The following is a 22207-nucleotide window of genomic DNA, read 5'->3' as shown; positions in this document are numbered from 1 at the left end:
ATTTAACTCGATTTCGATTTCACTTGCCTCAACAGGTCTTCGCAAGTAGAAGTTTAATGTATACATGCATAGAAAATAGACGTTAAATGATGATGATAAAGATATATTTTGTTTTTCTCTCAGCACATATGTACTACTCTGTCATTGTTGAACATACTTGCTTCATTTTTTCCAGCCTTAACAAATCCCCACCATTCAATACCTACATATTTTTGTCTACTATGAAGCATTGCACTTTATACACAAGCATCACATAATCTGCCCTTCCTTTGAAGAAAAGAAACCCCTATGTTACTCCTATGTTTCTGCATCATTCTTACTTTGGCAAAACGGTTTCAGAATTGCATCCCATTGATAATTAAGTTACCTAAGTAATAAATGCTATCAACTACTTTTAAAGAGTTTACCAACTATTTCAATGAACTTGGGGTGTATTCTGACTATTTACTACTGCTGTAGTTCTGACACATAGGAAGTCTATTTTCTTTGGCAACCTACTATCCTACTTGTGCTCCTATGCTACTATAGTTTACATTAGGTAAACTGTAAAGGATTTCTATTTTTTCTCAATATCAAATATAGCCACTTCACTAATGATAATGGGGTCTTGTATTTTGCCTACTAGCTAAAATTTTAGTCTCATCTATCTGTTTCTCTATTTCTTTCTCATGTGTGTATGTGTGTGTGTGCATGTGTGCATGCACGTGCATCATCAAAGCCCAGGATGCATAGTTAAAACAGATTATTGTAAATATGAAGAGGAAACAGGTGAAGGAGTTCTCAGAGCACTAAATCTTACTACAGTTAATCAGGTGGATGAGTATGTATGTTGCAAATCTGCCCAGTTCAGGCCAACATGAAGAAACAGACTTAAAAACAATAATAATTATCAAGAAAATTATTCTATATTTGACTTCATAATAATTTCCTTTATTGTTCTATTTAATGAAAACATATTCCCTTGGTGTATTCATAACCACTCACCAACAATTAGTCCATCACCCACTTTCTTTGCCCACTATTCCTGAGGAGATTGTGGAAGTAGAATTCTCAGACACCTTCTGAATAGAGTCCTAATCAGAAGTAGCCATTATTACACTTTCTGGATGGATTCCCAAATGGGACTATGGGTATTATTCAACAATCTCTTATCCTTCATCTGCTCCTAGATTTCATGCCAGTTGACTCAGCTTGAAGAATCTGATGTGCGGTTCTTTCCTGCAAAATTCTAATCACATGCCCATAACACTGGAGTTGTGACCTCTTAATGTGGTGGAGTAGTAGCTCATTTTGGGAAGACTCCATGATTTCTAAGTTCAGCACCCTATCAAGTAACATTACTCCAGAGATCCCATGAGGGAACCCCATTTCAGCCACTTGTACTTGTGCTTATACTCCTTCAGTCATTACCCGACATGCAGCATGACTGTAGGTGAGGTGAGGAGAGGCAAGGAAACCCAACTGAAAATAGCAAGTTCAATTCTTCTACCAACCTCTCCTCTACTAAAGAGCAAATGCTGGAACTGGTATATTTATGTGCCTCTATCTGCATGCAGCTCAACCCCCTGCTTCTCGTTACTCATAAATATGGCTATGTGATGCTTAAATTATAAGTTGAATTGTTAGTGTTTTTCTTTGTGACAATTCACATAAACTCAACATAAGGAAAGTGATTATATAAACAGCAAAGTAAAATGTAAAATATGTGAAGTGAAATATAAAAGCACATTTGAGATAATGCATCAAATGAGTGTTGCAATCATCATATTGAGTGCAGGAGAGAGAGTTTTAAAGAGTAAGCAACACAGCAATGAGAGTCAGTGATTGGACGAGATTGGCAAGTAGTCTCACCCTATGTCTTTGTTGCGTTTGTATTGAAGATACCTGGTGTGCTACAACTGAGAGCACTTCAATATCTATACGGTTGAATTCATCAAAACATGCCCATGATCCAGTACTGTAATGAGTTTACTATTATTGTACAATTGAGACCAACATTTACAATTTCAATTTTCACATTTTCACACCAAGAAACACTTATGATTCACCAAAGGTTTTAATTAGATAGCATTTTTTAATACTTGATTAAAATCAATATAAATTGACATCAAATTATTACCTTTGAAAGAAATCATGTACATACAATTCTTCCAAGTTAAATCATGGCAATATTTTACAATGGCTTTCTATCCCCTTTCCATGCCATAAACTTGTTTTTTTGGCTTTAAACTCTAGGCATTTACATCATAGGTGTTAACAGAAAGTATTATTATTCTAAAGAGTGCAAGTCTGACTGTGGAGTAATGTGGTCAAATCTAAGAACACAATACATTATACATGTGATGCCAATTATACAGCACACTATATGTAGAAACCAGTTATTTGGCTTCTATTCAAAAGTTATATTCCAAATTCATATTATATTACTGTCTCTCAGTTATTTCTAAATATTAATTATTCATTCAAAAATTATGTAAATATATTTACATGTGAATTTTACATGATTAAATTTTTTAACATGTGATAAAAACTTTCTAACTGAATGGTTACAGAAAACAAACAATAATATGTTAGAAATATTTCCATAACAAACCTGGCAAGTCCTTTTAGAAATTTACCCATTGCCATATAATCTAGCTGGTCAGAACAGTTGAATACAACACATTGGATAGCCATTGCTTTAGCAAGGTCCTACAAATAAAGCACATAATAGAAATGAGGTTTCAAATTTAATCATTAACATTATCACAGATGTTATTCAATATAGTATGTAATATATACTTAATTGAAAAACTTCCATTACCTGAGATTATCTATCCGATAAGTCAACAGAACATTCTTTAGAGAGGTTTTCAAAATCTTAAAACAACAAACGAGATAACTCCAATACTGTCAGTTAATTAGAATTCTTGAAAAATATGGACAATACAGATGAGAATAGAACATTTCATGGTAATTTTAGAAGAATGAGAGTGTTTTCTTGTAACTGTTCACTTTATAACTGAATGGTGACTAAGAACTAAAAAATATGTAAAAAACAAACCTAGTGATCTCACTAAATTACACACATAAAATCCTACCATATTTGGTGGGCAGAACATTGCCCTGAAATACTTTATCATGTTTTAGCTATATTGATTTTAATAACTGCAGACATCTGTAATAAGTACGTTTACCACTAATGAAGATTATTCAGTTAATTGCAAAAAAGACCAGTCAATTATGCAATAATTGTTTTGAAAAATGATTTTAATTTTTCAAATAAGGAAAAAATCTCAGAACTCTATTCCATAAATTTCTATTTCTGTAACAACAGACTGTAAGATATTTTAGGATGCTTTAGTCACACCATAGTGGATTCCATACATCTGAACTCTCAGGTTCATTTCACCTGAGAGTTTGGGATTGAAAGAATTATTACAGCATTGGACAAATATCATTACAGTATTTAATTATGGTATTTAACATTCTGAATTCAAATCCTGCCAAAATCAACTCTAATTTTTATCCCTCTAAGGTCAGTAAAATATAGTATTTGCCAAATACTGAAAAAAAAAAAAAAAAAAGAGAGAAAAATTCAGCAAAGAATTTTTGTGCAAACACGAGAACTCTTATTTCCATGAATTTCCATTAACCAAAAGCATAGCCTTTTTTTTTACTCAAGCTACCTCCAAGTCATTATTAACTGCTAAAACCCAACTAAAGTCCAAGGAATATAAGTGCTGGGGGAAAACAGTTGATAATTTTCCTAAAATATAAGTGTATATTCTCTAAGAGGCCAGTTTTGATGTTTTGGACAAAGCTCTACTTTGAAGAAGTAAAAGGTTTGCTGTTAGACTTGCATGTGTAAGTATATGTACACCTGTATGTGTGTCTGTCCATGATTGTGCCTTAGTATTTACATAAAGAGTCTTCTTTTAACTCCTCCAGATATAATTCTTTCACATCTTCACTTGCACCATTAACCTGCTCCTTCTTTATGTCTAATCACCTCTCCATTCATTCTTATACTCTTCAGCTTTACTTTCAAACTTCTGACACGCATCCTATTTCTTTGACAAACTCAGTTCTTATACCTCATGAACTAATCATCATTGTTTAACAAAAGAAAAGCAATATTATCTTCATGCGCAGATTTAAAGAAAATTCAGATCTTGAAGTCAAGCTATACAAAGAAAGGATCTCCATATGCCAGATACCTTTCACTCAAGGTTTAACCCTTTAGTGTTCAGATTAATTTGTCAAGAGTAATCCTTATTTATTCACATTTCAAAAAATTTATCTGATATTATTTTGTAGCTTCAAGCTAGGAAAGATGTAATTGCTTATTTTTAGAATGACATTGCAGGGTAGATGTGAGAGGCTGGTTCTGGCCAGTTTGAGCATAAAATGTGTTGAATATTTGGGCTGGATACAGCCGGTTTAAACACTAAAGGGTTAAAAAGAAACACGTACAGACAATAACCTTCAAATCAGCAATCATACATTCTTTTCCACGCTAGGCACAAAACTCGAAATTTTGGGGAAGGGGTCCAGTTGATTACATCAATTCCAGTATGCAACTGGTACTTAATTCATCAACCCCAAAAGGATGAAAGGCAAAGCCAACCTCAGCAGAATTTGAACTCAGAACGTAAAGACAAACAAAATACCAATTTCTTTATTGCCCACAGGGGGCTAAACATAGAATGGTACAAAACAACTGATTGGGATCAGTAATGCGAATGGTTTACATAAAATATGACTTTAAAAATTATATAAAATATAAAAAATCGAATGATATTAACAGTACGTTAGACAACACAAATGAAGCGATGATCAGGCCACACTCCGACCTATCACTGGCACCTTTTTTTTTCTTTTTTTTTTTCTATAAACAAAATACCGCTAAGCATTTCTCCTGGCATACTAACATTTCTGCTAGCTCGCCACTGTGTTATTGGTAATCATACATTAAGAGATCAATGTACATGACTTCTTAAAATCAAGGCAATTTTTCATCAAAAGTGTATGCATAAAACAGAAATATTTCAAGTAGAATAAAAAATTTACTTTTGTAGTTTCTGTTTTCCCGGTACCAGCTGGTCCAGCTGGAGCGCCACCAAATTTCAAATGGAGAGCTCCAGTCAAAGTTAGATAACATCTGAAATTTTTAAAATAACAGGTAAGGTTATGCGTGGGATGTTACTTACTCCACATTCTTTTAAATAAGGCAAAGAAATAGTTGACCTCGTTTTAATGAAAAGGCAAGCAAATGAAAACAATGTGGTAAGTAGTTGCTTCTCAACCACATGGTTCTTGGTTCAGTTCCATTGCATGGCACCTTGGTAAGTATTTGCTACTATAACCCCAAGCCAACAAAAACCTTGAGAGTGAATTTGGAAGCTGGAAACTAAAAGAAGCCTGTCATTTATTTGTGTATATATGTGTGTGTGTGTAGACTGTATGATGCTTGTGTACGAATGGCTATACTCCATAGTAATGAGACATGGGCTCTGAATGTGGTGGACATGCATAGGCTTGAGAGGAATGAAGGTAGTATGTTCCATTGGATTTGCAACATCAGAATGCATGACCAGCAAAGTGCAACTGAGTTGAGAGGGAAATTAGACATAAGAGGAATTAAATTCAGCATGCAAAAGAGGAGAATGTGTTGGTTTGGACATGTGATGTGCATGAGTAAAGACAGTTGTATACAGAACAGAAGTGCCTGTAACTGAAAGTGAATGGTACCTATGGAAGAGGGAGACCCAGGGAAGACATGACAATGAAGTGGTGAGGACCAATCTCAAGGTGTTAGAACTCACACAGGAAAATGGGAATGGATTGAGATGTCTGGTGATAGAGAAAACCAGCCTAAATCAGCAAAACTGATAAAAAGCATTGTGTCCCCACCCACATGTAACAATAAACTTTTCATACACCCTGCCGAAGAAACCAAACTACATCTTTTCTAAACTGTATCTCCTCTTCATACACTATGATTGTCTTCCACTCCACTTCCTTACTCTCACTGCCCTACTTACTGTATCGTAGCATTCCTCCACCCCATCTTTATACCCAGGTATATCCCCACTCACTATTTGTGCCTTCTGGCCAATACCTGACTGCATGCATTATGACCTCCATACCTTCGGGGCATGCCTTGGCATTTGCCACCATTTATCTCTCTCTCTCTCTTCTCTTCTTTTATCTACCATCATATCTATGCTTTGATCCTTGTTAATTGTGAGTATACCCTGGCACTTCACCACTATCTCTTTCCTGCTCTCTGTTGCACTTTTGCTGTTTTCCACTCTCTCTCTCTTTCTTTCCCTTGCTCTTCCTTCTGGCTAGGTAGCCATCATCTCCTCTACAACAGCACACCTGTTTCTGCCCCTTTATTTCTCTGTCACACTCATTTCCTCATCTGACACAAGATCTCCCCCCCACCCACCCTTCTCAAAATTCTTTGTCTTGCAAGTTACTTGGTGATCCTACCATTGCTGTGCCACATTAAAAGCATCCAGTCCACACTGTAAAGTGGTTGGCACTTGGAAGGGCATCCAGCTGTAATAATCATGCTAAAACTGACCTCACCTTTGCTAGTGCCAGGTAAAAAGCACTGAGTCCACTCTGCAGAGTGGTTGGTGGTAGGAAGGGCAGCCAGCCATAAAAACTCTGCCAAAACAGACACAGTGTCCTGGGGTAATTTTCTACCTGGCCGGCTCCTGTTAAATGTCCTACCCATAAATGGATGGAAGTTGGACAGTAAACAATGGTGATGAAGAGTCTGGACAGAGTGACTCAGGAGTGGACACTGATTAGAAATTGAGTTGACATTGAATAGATACTGAGTGGAAATTTAAGTAATCAAAGTAATAGACAAGACAGAAATAGTGGTGCCTAATGTTTTTGGTGCTGCATGGTGGGAAATGATGGTTGCTGTGCATTGTTTGAATTACATCAGTTCGGCTATACCTACCATCATGCATTGGAATACTGTGGGATATTTGGGTACTATAAAACTTACACAATTCTCTAATTCTGAATTAGTAGAGTAGTCAGAGACAAAAGTTGGTTTACAAATAAGTATGATCAACTCTCTTACCTGTCTGTTAATGGAGTAATTACCAACCGAGATGTATTTCCAAGGTACTCATAGCCATATTTAAATTCAGCATTTACAGCACAGATTTTCAGGTCTTCCTCCTTCCAGTAATATCTGTAAGAAAAAGCAACATTATCAATATGCTGGAGAGGTGCAGCAATATAGAAATAAACCATACAATTCTATTTCTACAAACTTTTCTTGTTTGTATTTATCTCAGTGACTGCTTGACAGTTTTCAGGCAAACAAATCTCTCATATCACACAATATTGTTACTCTTCACAGAAACAAAGTATTTCTCCATATTTTAAACTAAAAACTCTTAAGCAATACTGCCTGCCTATATGACCCTAACCCTCTAAGTTCCATTCGTATAGATTTTTCTCCAGAATAACTGCTAAAAAACTTTTTCTCCATGGTTTCCTTCAGAATTTCATCTTAATCTTTCTAAGTTCAAGATTAACAAGTATCTTTCTTAATCTCAACAGCTTTTCACATATTAATATTTTTGCAAGTTCTTTTATTACTATCTCATTTTATTAGCTCGTTTATTGTAATCTCATTTATTGCATAGCCACAGTTCTTTTGTTATTATTGTATTTCACTTAACTACTTTATCAATTATTTTACTGTCATCTTTTACTTGATATAAATATGCATGCACATATAAAGTTTACATGGTATTTTTGTGGGAAAGGGTTAGGAAGAGTGGCATCTTAACCTTTTGCCTACACGTGGCTCATGGGCTTTACTTGAGGTGATTTCAAGTAAAGAAAAAGTAATTTGTGTTTAGGATTGAAATATTATTGTAAAGCCATTCCATCATAACAAGTGTTAACAATGCTTTCTATGACCCATAAAATGTCATCTTAAATGTATCACAATGCTCAGTTATGTCTCCTACAATAGTCTTTCTGTACATCAGATAACTACTTGCTGTGAGACTCACATGTATATATTTTGTTTTATCAGTTTGTGGAGACACTGTGAGGAACCTAAAATCAGGCTTTTAACATCTTTTTTAAATAATTGTAAATTAACAGGAAAATATGTGTAGAAAATATGGGAATTCCAGAGGACTGACATTTTATAGAAGAAGGACTGGGCACAGTGGTGAGCATAGTGGATTAGCCATGTCCTAGGAGCAGAGGCTATTGTAGCATAAGTAAAGACAGCAAAAGGAAGGAAAGAGCGGGTCAGTAAGCCAAAAGCTGGAGTGTTGGTTGGTGATTTGGGGCCAATCAGTTAGGTAGCCTTGCTTTGGATGCAGTTTAAGATGTCTTAGTATGCAATATCGGTTCCATTCAAGATATGGGAGCACTGCTCCATTGTGAATTGTACCTGAGCTTTGGAAATATTTGAAGTATTTTTTAGCTCAGAACCAGCCAAAAATGGGTCTTTGTGATGCAGCAGCATTAGCTACACCAACACTGTTAATTGTGCACAAAGCTTAGCATATGAAGGAATTTTATGCTTAAGGTGGAGTATAGTAATGTGGTGTTCTTGTTATATGCAGTGATAATGGGTTTTTTTAGCTGTTGAAGATTATGACCCAGTTGGAGGACGTTTTTGAGGTTTCTGATCAGAAAATCAAAGATTCAACAGATGTTTTGGCTCCATATGGATTATGCTTTTGTGTGGAAGGACTGGACAGAGTAAATAACAGGAATTGGTGTTGTTTAGGGTCATGATGTGGAGGGGGTTCTTTTTCCTGTGGGTGCATTGCTTAAAGAACTTTCATTGTTGAGAAGTAGAGGAAAGGAGGATTTTGAAAAATCAACAGTATTTTTGGCAAGGAACTAAAAAGACAAGCCGTAGTTTGGAAGTGAGATGTATGATATCTAAGTGTCTTGTCTGCTGAATATAAAGTCGAACAATTATAGCTTGAATTGTTTTTGCTGTTGAAAGAGATAAGATTGGCACAACCCCATTGGAGAATGTTTCTGAGGTTCATAGAATTGATGTAGGTTTTATATGTAATATGGATGATATATTGTTGAGGAGGGTTAAATAAAAAAAAAATTGAAAGAGTTGTATCATCAACATATGAGTGGACATTGCTGGATGTGATGTAAAAAAAAAATCATTGATGTATAGAAAGAAGACAAAACTGATCCCTGGAGTACATCAGAACTGACCACCTCTGAGATAGAAAGTGCTTCAACATGTGTACACAATGCCATAGTGCTATCTGATAAGTAGCTATTGATCTCAAAAATGAGAGATGGAGAGAGCTCATAAGCAAGAAGTTTTGATAGGAAATTAGCATGTGAAACATGGTTGATAGCTTTGCTGATGTCTTAGGCGACAGCATTGCTTTCAATGAACTCCTCTAATATAAGGGCATGTTAGTGGATACATAAGAAAGCCGGTCACTATGTAGGTAAGTAGACATGCTTTTCACTTGCTTGTCCATCAAATTTGATAATTATCACCTTCTTCAATTGTAAATATTTTTGATGACTGTACATCCAAATTCTTCAGCTTTAGTCATAAAGGAGCTATGTGACTGTTTGGTTGGGGAGTATATGTATTAAATTGTAGTCATGCCACTTTTCCTGTTTCTCTTCATCTACACACACACACACACACACACACACACACACACACACACACACACCTCCCACCACCACCACACACACAAAGACAGAAGAGCATTTTTAAATGTTAGAAAAAATGTGATAAATTCAGTGAAAACTGAGCCAAAGTGGTTATGAAGAAATATAAAAAGTGGAAAAACCTGAGTTGACTGATCCATTCAAAATCATTAGCATTTCTGACTTTCTCCTCAATAATTTTGGCCACAACATCACGTGAATGAACTTCAATAACAATCAGAGCAGACAGAGTCAATCGGCCAATTTTTGGTACCTCGCCACGCACTAGTTGTCGAAGGTCATCCAACTGTGATAGTACAAGTTGATGGTACTTTTGAATAGTATCATTCTGCAGACTATGTGTAACAGCTTCAGTCCAGAAAGTCTGGCATCCAGCAATGACAACTTGACCAGGCCATTCTAGAACCCATGTAGATCTCTCAGTCTGTAGAAAAATATAACACCTGAAATATTTTATGATGTTATAGCAGGAAAATAATTGAATGTCCATATTTACAATACAGTTATTACTAGAAGAACTCTACAAATAGTATCATGTTTAGTATTTCATTTACAATATATTCGGATCTAGTTACATATTTTGTCATATGCTTTCTTTCTTCTACAAGAGACTGATACATTGAATTAATAGCTTGAAACATCAGTACTTAGAAGAAAATATGATGATCCAAATGTGCATGTGCATGCACACACACACACACACACACACACGTGCATGAATACACACACATCATATGTGGTGAGGGGAGATTTTCTGTGTGTGTATTTGTGGCAGGGGTGTTTATTTATGTGTGTGTGTATGTGTGTGTGTGTGTGTGTGTGTGTGTGTGTGTGTGTGTGTGTGTGTGTGTGTGTGTGTGTGTGCATATACAAATGTCTGCAAATTTATGACATCTTAAAACTTATCAGAGAATATTAGTTAGGCAAATGTTTAGATTTGTTGATAAAACAGATAAAATGAAGTAAGAAATGCTTGTATAAATATAAAAAAAAATAGAAGGGAAAACTTAATAAATTTAAATTAAAAGGATTCACAGTATACCTGAATTTTTGCACTGAAATTTTATAATTTAAACTGCTACACTTTCAGCGAAAATATATATATATATATATATATATATATATATAGAGAGAGAGAGAGAGAGAGAGAGAGAGAGTGTGTGAGAGAGAGAGTGAGAGAGAGAGAGCCCATATCTGAAGTAGTGCTGTTTAAAAGATATTCTAGTGAAAGAAGTATTTAAAGAGAATCAACAAATGTTCAATAATAACAAACCACTGGGTAACATTCTAAAGCTGCTTTAATAATTAGTCGAAGGCTTTCTCTCATTGTTTCTTCAATATTTAGCATCCAACACTCCACATTTCCAATTGGATATAAAACAGCCTTAAAATCAACTTCTTCTCCTTCGCCGGAATACATTTTTGTTATTTGAAGATCTTTTTCAAATCTAAGCTGTAAAATATATAAAATATGAGGTAAAAGACCATTTTACATTCACAAGATAATGGTTACAAATGTTGATACTGGGCCAGCAATTTTCAGGGAGGGGCTAAGCAAATTACATTTCCTGCATGATTCACTCGTACTTATTTTATCAAGTCTGATTGGATGAAAGGCAAAGTCAACAGCATTTGAATCAAAATGTAAAGTTAGAAGAAGAAATATTGCTAATCATTTTTGTCTGGCATGCTAATGATTTTGGGAGCCTGACATTCCATCGGTTATGCTGGCAAGGATTCCAGCTGATCCAATCACTGGAATAGCCTGCTCATGAGATTAACATGTAAGTGGCTGAGCACTCCACAGACACACATACCCTTAACATAGTTCTGAGGGAAATTCAGCATGACACAAAATCTGACAAGGCTGGCCCTTTTGAATTACAGGTACATTTTTGCCAGCTGAATGAACTGGAAGAATGTGAAATAAAGTGGATCTTGCTAAAGAACGCAACACACCATCAGGAATGTGACTCATGACTTTACAATCATGAGCTGAACAGCTTTACTACTGAGACACAAGCCTTCTTTTTACCACGCTTACTTTTACAAGATTATACAAATATTTTTTGTACCTCAATCATACATTTTGTCTTGAGGCTCACAAGCATCCAGTTTGTGAACTTGACTTTCCTAAATTTCCAAAATACTAATATGTTCATAATATCATACAATTATATCAGTAGCTTAAAATTTAGCTGTATTTCTTGCTTTTCTTGTGTGATATATTTCATTTATAAAATATTTTGTAACAGAACATTTTATAAATTTATTTATTGTGGTCTAGTTCACATGACTACAAGTTAAGTTCAAATACATAACAACCATAAAAAAAGGTGGGGGAATGGATTTAAGTAGACAATTGAATCACTTTTTGCTTTGTCTTTTCTTCCACAAATTCCTCATTTTCTCCATCATTAAATATCCTTAAAAGTATCCTTAAAAATGGCCATCCACTTGGTTGGACACACTCTTTAATAAACTACTTACACACACACACACGTTGCTTTTCTCTTTGAATTTTCTACCTCTATTTTATAACAGCTTCTACTTCTTTGAGGTATCAATCTATGGTCTACTTTTACCCAGGTCCAATTTATATCTCTTGGCTATAACTTCCTATCCCCACTTTTGTGTTTCACTTCTCAAAACCCAACTGATCCTTTTATCAGATATATTTCTTGCATATGTTTTTTTCCCTACCAGCATTATCACTACCCTGGAGTTCAAAGTGAACATCAATCACATTAATCTTTCCAATCCGGCAAAAAGCTTGTAGAAATACTGGACATCGTCCCTCCTCTTCACATCACTAAATAACATGAAATCTCATTTGATCAATAGCCTAATGTTCTTTGAAACTTCATTTCATTTAACTAATTATACTGGTTCTAATTCTACTAACTGACAGTTTTATTTCTCTACCATAGAAGGCAGGATCCTGCAGGCTGGATGCAAGACACAATGAGCCGATTTCACCGAAACTCTAAATACAATACCTTAACATGAAATTATCTCTACTTTATGCAAATGACTGCAGACCATTTATGCTTAGATTACCTACTAACATCTACCATTCGCCCAAGGAACGAAAAGCATATTTCACCTAGATTATATGGCTAAGACCAATCATTTAACCACAGACATATTTCAATATTGTAGCTAGATTAACTGCTAGCACCAATCATTCAACCATAGAGTGGAAAAGACATTTAGATGCAATAAAGTGGGGAATTTAGACTCAAGACATAGTAATTTAATGTTAAAGAAGAGAATGGTGAAAGTAAGAGGTTGACTTGTTTACCCTTGCAATATTCTCAAAACATTTCTTTAAATGTGGCTGTACAGCAGTTGGATCTTTGGTCTGTGACAGAATTTCCAGGAGTTCATCATCTGACAGGAAGTAAAATCGCGGAAAAGAAGAACGTTTTGTCTCCAGGTAGTCAGTGAGTCCTTTCTGCACTTGATCTAACAATTTATTACATTCCTTCAAGCTGTCTAATAGGCGTGCATCAGCACAGAGGTTGATAACCTACAGGGAGATATCAAACATTGATACTGGGAAGATACAGAGAGACACAAGACATAGAAAAAAACACTAGAGAAAATACATGAAGACATCATGTGAAGTTATATTACTCACAGAAGTGATATCAATTTCAAATGAATATCAGTCACAGAGGTACATCTAAACAAAGTCTAAATGTTTGCATACCTATAGGTATGACCATAGATAAGCATGAAAATTGTAAAAAGTTTAGGATTTGGGGATATAGATATATTTTGTAAAAGGCTTTAAGTAGCTATACAAATATATTTATATAATAATTTTTAGTAGAAAGAAAATGCTATAAATGCTATTTTACAAGTTGAAGTTAATTAGGAAGCTGTTTACCTGTGGATTTTCTTTGGCATTTTTCATGATTTTCCTCCATAGTCGCTCCATTGTTTGATAGCGCTTGCTTTCCACAGGTAACTGTCTACTAATATCTTCAGAAGTGAAAATTGGCTCAAGGTACATCCATGACCTTTGACATGCCAGCCATTCATCCAAAACATCCTAAAACAAGCAGAATTAATTATATCTATAAAATCATGTCTATAAAACTTGAGATGCGTGTGTGTACGTGAATGTAGTTTATGCACGTCCACAAATTAGCACGCATGTCGCTCCAATTTTAGGAGGAGATGTGTCATGACCTTATCTGCATTTTCGCCAAGTTTTTCTCTCAGAGGCACCCGCGTATAGCTGTAAAAATTGATAAACTTTTACCAATTTTGAAGTTTGTTGACATAGCAAAGTCAAATCTGTGCGTACGCGCGTGAAGGAGAGAGAGAGAGAGAAAAAGAGAGAGAAATTGTATGTTTGTGAGAGGGAGAGTGAAGGAGAGTACATTTTGTTTGCCAGCGTCTGTGTGGTAAGCAGCAAACAACAAGCAAAAAGAAAAAATACCTTCTCTCTCTCTCTCCCTCCCTTACACACACATGCCAGTTATCTCTCTTTCTTTCTTTCTCACACACAGCAACATTACACACAAAACACATGTTGCCAAAAAGAAATACACGCTATCTTTTTATAGTGAGTATGCGAGACAGAAAGTGTGGTGTGTATGGGAAGTTCTTTTGTTAGTGTGAGAGAGTAGCATGTGTGTGTGTGTAATGTTGCCGTGTGTGTGAGACAGGGAGAGAGAAAGAAAGAAAGAAAGAAAAAGAGAGATAACAGGCATGTGTGTAAGGGAGGGAGAGAGATAGAGAGGGAGAGAGATAGAGAGGGAGAGAGATAGAGAGGGAGAGAGATAGAGAGGGAGAGCGTGCTCTCTCTATTTCTTTCGCGTTCTTTCCCAACACTTTTTATGGAAACTGCCGAATTGATGTAAACAAACCCATGTGGTCTGATTTTCACGTTTCTAGGTATTGTACCATAAATCGCCATTTCCAAAATATATTTATTTTAAATCATTTATCCGTATATATATGTAAGGCAAGGTGTGTGTGTTTTGTTGATATACGGGCAACACACACACTCACATACGAACATGTATGCGTACAAAAAATATGTATGCAATTGGTGTACATATGTGCGTGTGTGTATGTGTGTGTTGCTCGTCACTGGTCAATCTTATATACAAAAGTACTATAATCTTCTTAGGGTCTCCCAAAAGATTTTTTCAAGAGCCTTCTGATTCTTTTAATGTGCTAGTTTCCTGGTATTAAATTGATATTAATTAATATCGAATTTTTACCATATTATGTTAATATATAGATAGATAGATAGATAGATAGATAGGATGATAAATTGAATATTAATTCAATTTAAAACCAAGTGGCCTAGCATATAACAAATCTGAAAATTCAGAAAAATTGTATTACACGTGTATAAGGGATGACCACTAGGTGGACATCCAATATGCTAGAAAGAGGTCATCAACGACCCAGCCACAAAGAAAAATAATGTTCTCCAGAAAAAGTTTTGCAAAACGCCAGAACAGGACAAAATGAGAAATATACAGAATAAAGAATTATCTATGGACTGCTGCAGTTTCGAACATTAACATTTTACTTTCGTAACATCCGTGTTCTCATATACATATATATATATATATATATATAAAACAAATAATAAATGAGTATATGCATATATACGTACAGGTATGTGTATACCTACGTCTACCTGTATATATAGGTGCATATCTGGGTACAGGACAGTGCAAACAAAACGTAGACAAGAAAATAATAATAACCAGAGTACAGAAAACACACAGGCCACATAGAGAACATTTTCCTTCATCAGCTACCCCCATTTTAACACCAGCAAAGACTTCATTGTGATCTGAACAGAACCGCTTCTGACACAGAGAATCAGGAAGTTTATGTCTGTGAGGAACAGACATAAACTTCCTGTTGAAAAAAAGAGTTCATAACTCCAACTAAAAACATTTGTCTCCCCTTCCACACACTTCCTGTTTTGACACCACACTTCCTGCTTAACACAAACTTTTAACCCTTTTTTTAAACCTAACACAACTCTCAATTCTCATGCATCCTTATTTTTCCAACCATTATATACATGGATTACCATTGAACTTCAAAAGCTCAAAGACAATATAATGTATTGGTATATTTATTTTTTTATATATTATTTTTTTTATATATTATTTTCTTCGTTTTGTACTTTTTTGTAAAAAGCATTTTCATTCTCCCTCTTCTTGAAAATTTGCTTCGCAATGAAAGCCGGTTAGAGAAATCTTTATTAAAATATGCTTCCAGTTTAGCATTCTGCCTTATTATTTTTCATTTTCCTATATATATATATATATATATATATATATATATATTCTGAAAATGAATTTTTATAATGGAAAGTTAAAATGTAGACTTCAAGAAATCCTACCTGTGATATACGCAGTTTATTTTCCCAAGCAGAAATTTGTGATTCAAATGCTTTTTTGTATGGAGAAAAGGACATACTCTGTGTCATGACAATATGATCATCTAACATTTGTGATGTATCATCTGAACATTTTAGGATATGTGTGCCTGTGTTTTTATATGGCATTATTTCAAATAACACTGGTTCCCATTCCTTTTCCATTTTATTCAGTGCCTGAAACATTAATAGAGAACAGAATAAAATTTTTAGTTAAGGCTTAAAACACTTGATGTTTCAAATAATTTTCTTCAGAGAATAAAAAGAATTTGGAAAGGTCATTTTTTTTTTTTTTTTTTGTCTGTACAAATAGCTTTCTCTTCTTTTGAATCATTTTGCTGAATTTCTTTGATGGTAGCAAACTAAAAATTAGTTCTCAAGATGATGAATACTACAGGCTTCGCAATATATGCTGCTGTTTCTCACAGAAGGTAAAGTAGGCAATTACAAAATCCAGGTTAGCAAGGAGAGGCCCTGTTAAGATGCACAATGTGCTGCTGGAGGACTTGTTTCTTTTATTCTAAAATCTCAAAATTCAAAAGTGCATGTATTGTGTAAACCTTCCCTTGAAGCCAACTGGCTGTTAGACCAATGTAGAATTTTGGGATACCATCAGAGCATTTGAAGATAGCTCCATAGAACACAACCTTTGAGAGACAAGATATTCCCAGTGGATAGTTAGTAGGATTTCAACATATGCATATTGCCACCACCAACATTGACCCAAGTCTCCATCCCATCATGAAATGATTTAATTCTAGATACAAAGTGATCTGAACATCCAAGTTTGCCAAGTATTTTCCATAGAAAGGCCCTATTTACAGTATCAAAGGTCTTTGTTAAATCAATGAAAACCTGGACAAGATCCATATTCTGCTCATAGCACTTCTTCTGCATCTGTCTTGCTGTGAAAATCATATCCATTGTCCCTCTACCAGATCGGAAGCCACATTGAGATCCAGATAGGACATCATTTACGAGACACCCATTCAGACGGGTAAGAAGAATATTTGCCAGAACCTTGCCAGCAGCTGATAGTAGAGAAATACCTCTGTAGTTACCACACATTGTTCTGGCTCCTTTTTCTTTATATAGAGGAAGAATAATTGCATCTTTCCAGTCCTTAGGGATTGCACCATCCCTCCAGACTGCACTAATAAGTTCATGAAGGGACTGTGTGATGTAATTACCACCAAATCGCAAGACCTCAGCACAAATTCCATCCTTTCCAGGTGCCCTACCAAGATTCAATTTACTTATTGATGTCATTACTTCATCTATTTAGTGCAAGGTTTGCACTGGTTTGGTCATGTGATGCACATGGATGAGGACAGAAGTGTAGAAAAGTGCCAAACTTTAAAAGTGGGAGGAACATGTGGAAGACATGGGACGAAGTGGTGAGAAAGTATCTTCAGATGTTGGGCTTCACTGGAAATGGGACCAGGAGGAGTTGTGGGGATTTTCTGTAGTTGAGAAGGAGCATCAAGCTGAGTAAAATCACTGCCATCCATCCATACAGGCTTGTCCTTTACGGGTGCCAGCAGCATGCAAAAAGTACCCAGCACTCTCTGTAGGGTGGTTGATGTTAAAACGGGCACCCAGGCATAGAAAGCATGACACCACAGACGAGTAGAGCCTGGACAACTTCCCAGCTGGCCAACTCCATGTCAAACCATCCAATCCATGCCAGCATAGAAAATGGACATTAGACAATGATGATGATGATAATGACGATGATAATATATGAATTCATGTATGTATCACGCAAGTATGTATAGACAGACAAAAAGATAGATGAAAAGACACATACAAATAAGAGATAAGTACATATATAAATAGAAGTGTTTATATAAACGTAGGTGCATGATGTGAGTGTGTATAAAAGAAGAGACTATATAAGTTACAATATATTTTTTTTTTTTTCTCAAATATAGTCATTGTATGACTTCATATCATTAATCATTTAATTCAAACATTTGTCTTACCTGTTCAATTGAATACTCTTTCCCTGCTACTTCAGCAACTTTAGCAATCACTTCAATATAGTCTTGCAGCTTCATTTCAAGACATTTACTAAAAGTTAAATTGCTTTTAGGTCGCACTTGAAAACCAAGCTCATCAGATAACTAAAATTGATTAGAAAATGTAGAAATTGATTCCATGAAAATAAACAGAGAACAAAAAGCAATGCAGTTAAAGTATGCACCTAAATTAACACAATTTTGCCATTTTATCGATAGCTTATTAATGCTGGCAGCAAAGAATTCTGGAGAGCAAGAGGTGATAAATTCATGAAAGGCTGTTTTTGCATCAGATTTGAAGTTTTTTACTTGCAAAAAGTCGTCTAATGCCTAGAAAATGTGATAGTCAGTTAGTGCAACGTCTGGTGAATATGGTGGATGATAGAATATGTCCAAGTTTAATTCCTGTAACTTGAGTAGTGTTCTTTGTGCAACATGTGGTCGAGCATTGTCTTGCAAGAGAATTTGCATATCTCTATTGACCAGTCTTGGTTGTTTAATTAGAAGTTCACTCATCATTTCAACAAATTGGTTGATGTATACATCTGCTGTAATTGATTTACCAGGTTTCATGAAGCTGTAGTGGATGACACTAGAGCTGGACCACCAAACGGACACCATTAGCCTTTTTCCAGTAAATATCCTTCATTGGACACTAAACTCCGCTTGTGAAGACTTGTTGAGGCAAGTGAAATCAAAACCGAACTAAATTCGACGACTGGCACCCATGCCAATGTCGTCTCCTTCATTGGACATGAAAGACTTATTGGGGCAAACGAAAGCGAAATCGGGATGACACCTGTGCCCAGCGTCATCTTTCTGGCACTTGTGCCCGTGGCATATGTAAGGACTTTCGAGCGAGATCGTTGCCAGTGCCCCTGGACTGGTTCTTGTGCGGGTAGCACATAAAATACACCATTTTGAGCGTGGCCATTGCCAGTATCGCCTGACTGGCCTTCGTGCAGGTGACACGTAAAAGCACATACTACACTCTCGGAGTGGTTGGCATTAGGAAGGGCATCCAGCTGTAGAAACTCTGCCAAATCAGATTGGAGCCTGGTGCAGCCTTCGGGTTACACCAGTCCTCAGTCAAATCGTCCAACCCATGCTAGCATGGAAAGCGGACGTTAAACGATGATGATGATGATGATTATATTTTGGATTGTGTTTTAGCACTTCATCTCTATCTAACTACCATACAAAATGCTTGCTATTGTTGAAAAGAATCCATTTTATATCACACATAACAATATGATGCCAAAATGGTTCACTTTTATGTTGTGACAGTAAAGAACAGCAATTTTCAAGATGATGTGTCAGTTGATGCTTGCTCAGTTCATGTGGTACTCACTTGTCCAGCTCCTTTACGTTGCCGATTTGTTTCAGATGGTCCAATACAGTTGGAATCGAAACATCAAACTGCTAACTCACACATAGTATGAGGTGTTTCCAGCTCTTCGTTATCCACCTTGGTCTCAGGTCTACCACGGGGCTGATTTTCAAGAGTAAAGTCACCAGACCAGAACTTCTCAAACCATCGATGTCTAGTGCCCTCATTCACCACATCTTCACCAGACACCACTTTGATGTTTTGAGCTGTCTGGAATGCATTAGTTCTATGATGGAACTCATATTCATAAACAACACAAATTTTGATCTATCCATGGTTTCATAAAAATTGATTTACAAGAGAAAACTCACAATATAATCAGACATCATGAATTGCATTTCAAAAAGTGATGATGTAACTTTTCAATGTTGTAAAACAAAGAATTGTCAGGATAAAATATTAGAGTTAACAACTGTTAAACTTGGTGCATAAGAAAATTGGGCATTTCATTCTTAATGACCTGATATTTATAAGATAATTAATAGTAAAACTGATTCTAGTGATGAGAGAATGAATAACCCCAGAGAACTGCCATGCAGAAAATTGGTTTTGTTTCCTGTACAAGCATATTATAGGAGACATGTGTAGGAAGCATGATACTGCAGTGAAATAAAAGCAGTTAAGAGAGGATCTGAAGTGCTTTTGGAAAATCAAGCAAAGGTGTCAGCTTTTAGGTGTGTTATTTTATGTTTCTGCCAATGAGCTATCAGAAGCATTACCTGAAATGTACATTACACTTGTATGGAAGATAAATGGAAGATACCTACTGATTGTAAAAAAAGAGTAAAATACATATAGCAGAAGAAGACAAAGAAGATTTGAGAAGTAATTAAGTCAGATTTTGAACTTCATAGTTGAGAAAGCATAAGATGAAGACTCGGAGAAAGATGCTATAATGCAAACTCATTTAACCTATCCAATGATAATGATTACAATGCATACCTGATCCCAATGTCGATTTCTCATCCCTGGATTTCTAAGTCCTTGAAACAGTGGAATAAAAGGTCTAAATTCTTCAATCTGGCCTTTTATAATTATGGCAACTTCTTGAACAACTGAAAGTAAAGAATCAAAAAGTTTAAAATTTCAAATACATACGACAGAATGATAGTTTATATTCAGATGTTTGATGACACTATGCCAAATAACGTAATTATACTTCATCCGCAAGGTTAGTAAGTATTTTTAAGAGTATACCAAGTTAATTTGTTTGATTCCTTATTGTCTTGTAGGAGGAAGTCAAGATTTTGTTGAATAATTAAACATATTTTAACAATCAAAGACAAACACTCTGTAATAAATGTCACCAATGTACAGGCATCACATAAATGTGCCAGTTCTTATTTTAAGTAATTACAGCAGCCATGCTGGGCCACCAACTGAGAAGTGATGGAAATGATGGTTGTTAGGAGAAGTGGGGAATGAGATGAGGGAAATGCTTCATGGAGAAAATTGGGTGCAGGGGAATAGCCCAGTACTTAGAAGCATAAGCAAAAGTTGTTTAGGACATAATTTTTGCAGTTTTGGATGGGTATTCTTGAATACAGTGACTTGCCAATCCCTTTTTTCCTCCATGAGCTTCAGTATCTTGAGATCGGCCTTCACTACTCGTTTTGTATCTTTCTGCATCTCCCTCTTCCTCAAGTTCTAACCACTTTAAACAACCTGTACTTCTTCATGCATCACATGACCAAACCAAAGCAGTCTTCTCTCTTGCACCACATCTCTCAATATATTAACATTATGTTGTACATGCACAGACATTGCACATCCAGTGGAATATACCAGCTTCATTCCTCTCTAGTCTTCACATGTCTTCAGCATTTAGGGCACGTGTCTCACTACTATTTAGTATTGCTGTTCTCATACAAGCATCATACAAGCATCATACAAGCATCATACGATCTGCCTTTCACTCTGAGAAAGAAACATTTTATTGCCGACAGAGGTAATTGAGAGTATGAGACAGCAATGATACAGTGAGCAGGGTAGTGAGGACTAGATTAGGGACTGGGAGATAATCATAGTGTATGAAGAGGAAATGTAATGAAGAGAAGAGAAACAGTTTAGGAAGTGGGGGGGGGGGTGATGTAGCTTGGTTTGTTGGGGTAGGGTATGTAAAAGTTTTATTGTTATATGTGGGTGGGACACAATGCATCTCCTACTCAGGTTTGCTGATATGGATGGGTCTTCTCTAGAACCTCATATCGCTGGACATCTCAGTCCAGTGTCATTTCCTCTGTGAGCCCCAGCATCTTTAGATAAGTCTTCACTACTTCATCTCATGTCTTTCCGGGTATCCCTCTTCCACAGGTGCCATCCACTTTCAGTGACCAGCACTTCTTTATTCAGCTATCTTCATTCATACACATCACATGTCCAAACCAACGTAATAATCTCCTCTCTTGCATGCTGCATTTGATTCCTCTTATGCCCAACTTTTTTCTCAGAACATTTGCACTTTGTCATTAATGCACATTGATGCTGCACATCCAACAGAGCATACTGCCTTTATTTCTCTCCAGTCTATGCATGTCCTCTGCATTCAGAGCCCATGTTTCACTACCATAGAGTATAGCTGTTCATACACAAGCGTCATACAATCTACCTTTCAATCTGAGACAGTTCTTTTGCAGTCAACAGCTCTCTGAACTTTTTCCA

At 35.9% G+C, this 22207-nt stretch overlaps 1 protein-coding gene across 1 annotated transcript in view; it reads right to left on the bottom strand.

Annotated features, from left to right (window-relative positions):
* The window catches only part of LOC106881614 (dynein axonemal heavy chain 1), a 176133-nt gene that overhangs the window by 103486 nt on the left and 50440 nt on the right, over positions 1-22207 (bottom strand). Inside the window, exons 21-30 of the mRNA XM_089337496.1 lie at positions 20489-20601; positions 18121-18261; positions 16100-16312; positions 13604-13768; positions 13013-13240; positions 10982-11161; positions 9831-10132; positions 7091-7204; positions 5053-5143; positions 2594-2691 (exon numbers count right to left, since the gene is read on the bottom strand). Coding sequence (XP_089193622.1) covers positions 2594-2691; positions 5053-5143; positions 7091-7204; positions 9831-10132; positions 10982-11161; positions 13013-13240; positions 13604-13768; positions 16100-16312; positions 18121-18261; positions 20489-20601 — 1645 coding nt within the window. The remainder of the gene's footprint in view (positions 1-2593; positions 2692-5052; positions 5144-7090; positions 7205-9830; positions 10133-10981; positions 11162-13012; positions 13241-13603; positions 13769-16099; positions 16313-18120; positions 18262-20488; positions 20602-22207) is intronic.

Source organism: Octopus bimaculoides, chromosome 19 (genome assembly GCF_046866305.1).
Source record: "Octopus bimaculoides isolate indiv1 chromosome 19, ASM4686630v1, whole genome shotgun sequence".
NCBI lineage: Eukaryota > Metazoa > Mollusca > Cephalopoda > Octopoda > Octopodidae > Octopus > Octopus bimaculoides.
This window is presented reverse-complemented; position numbering and strand designations above follow the sequence as displayed.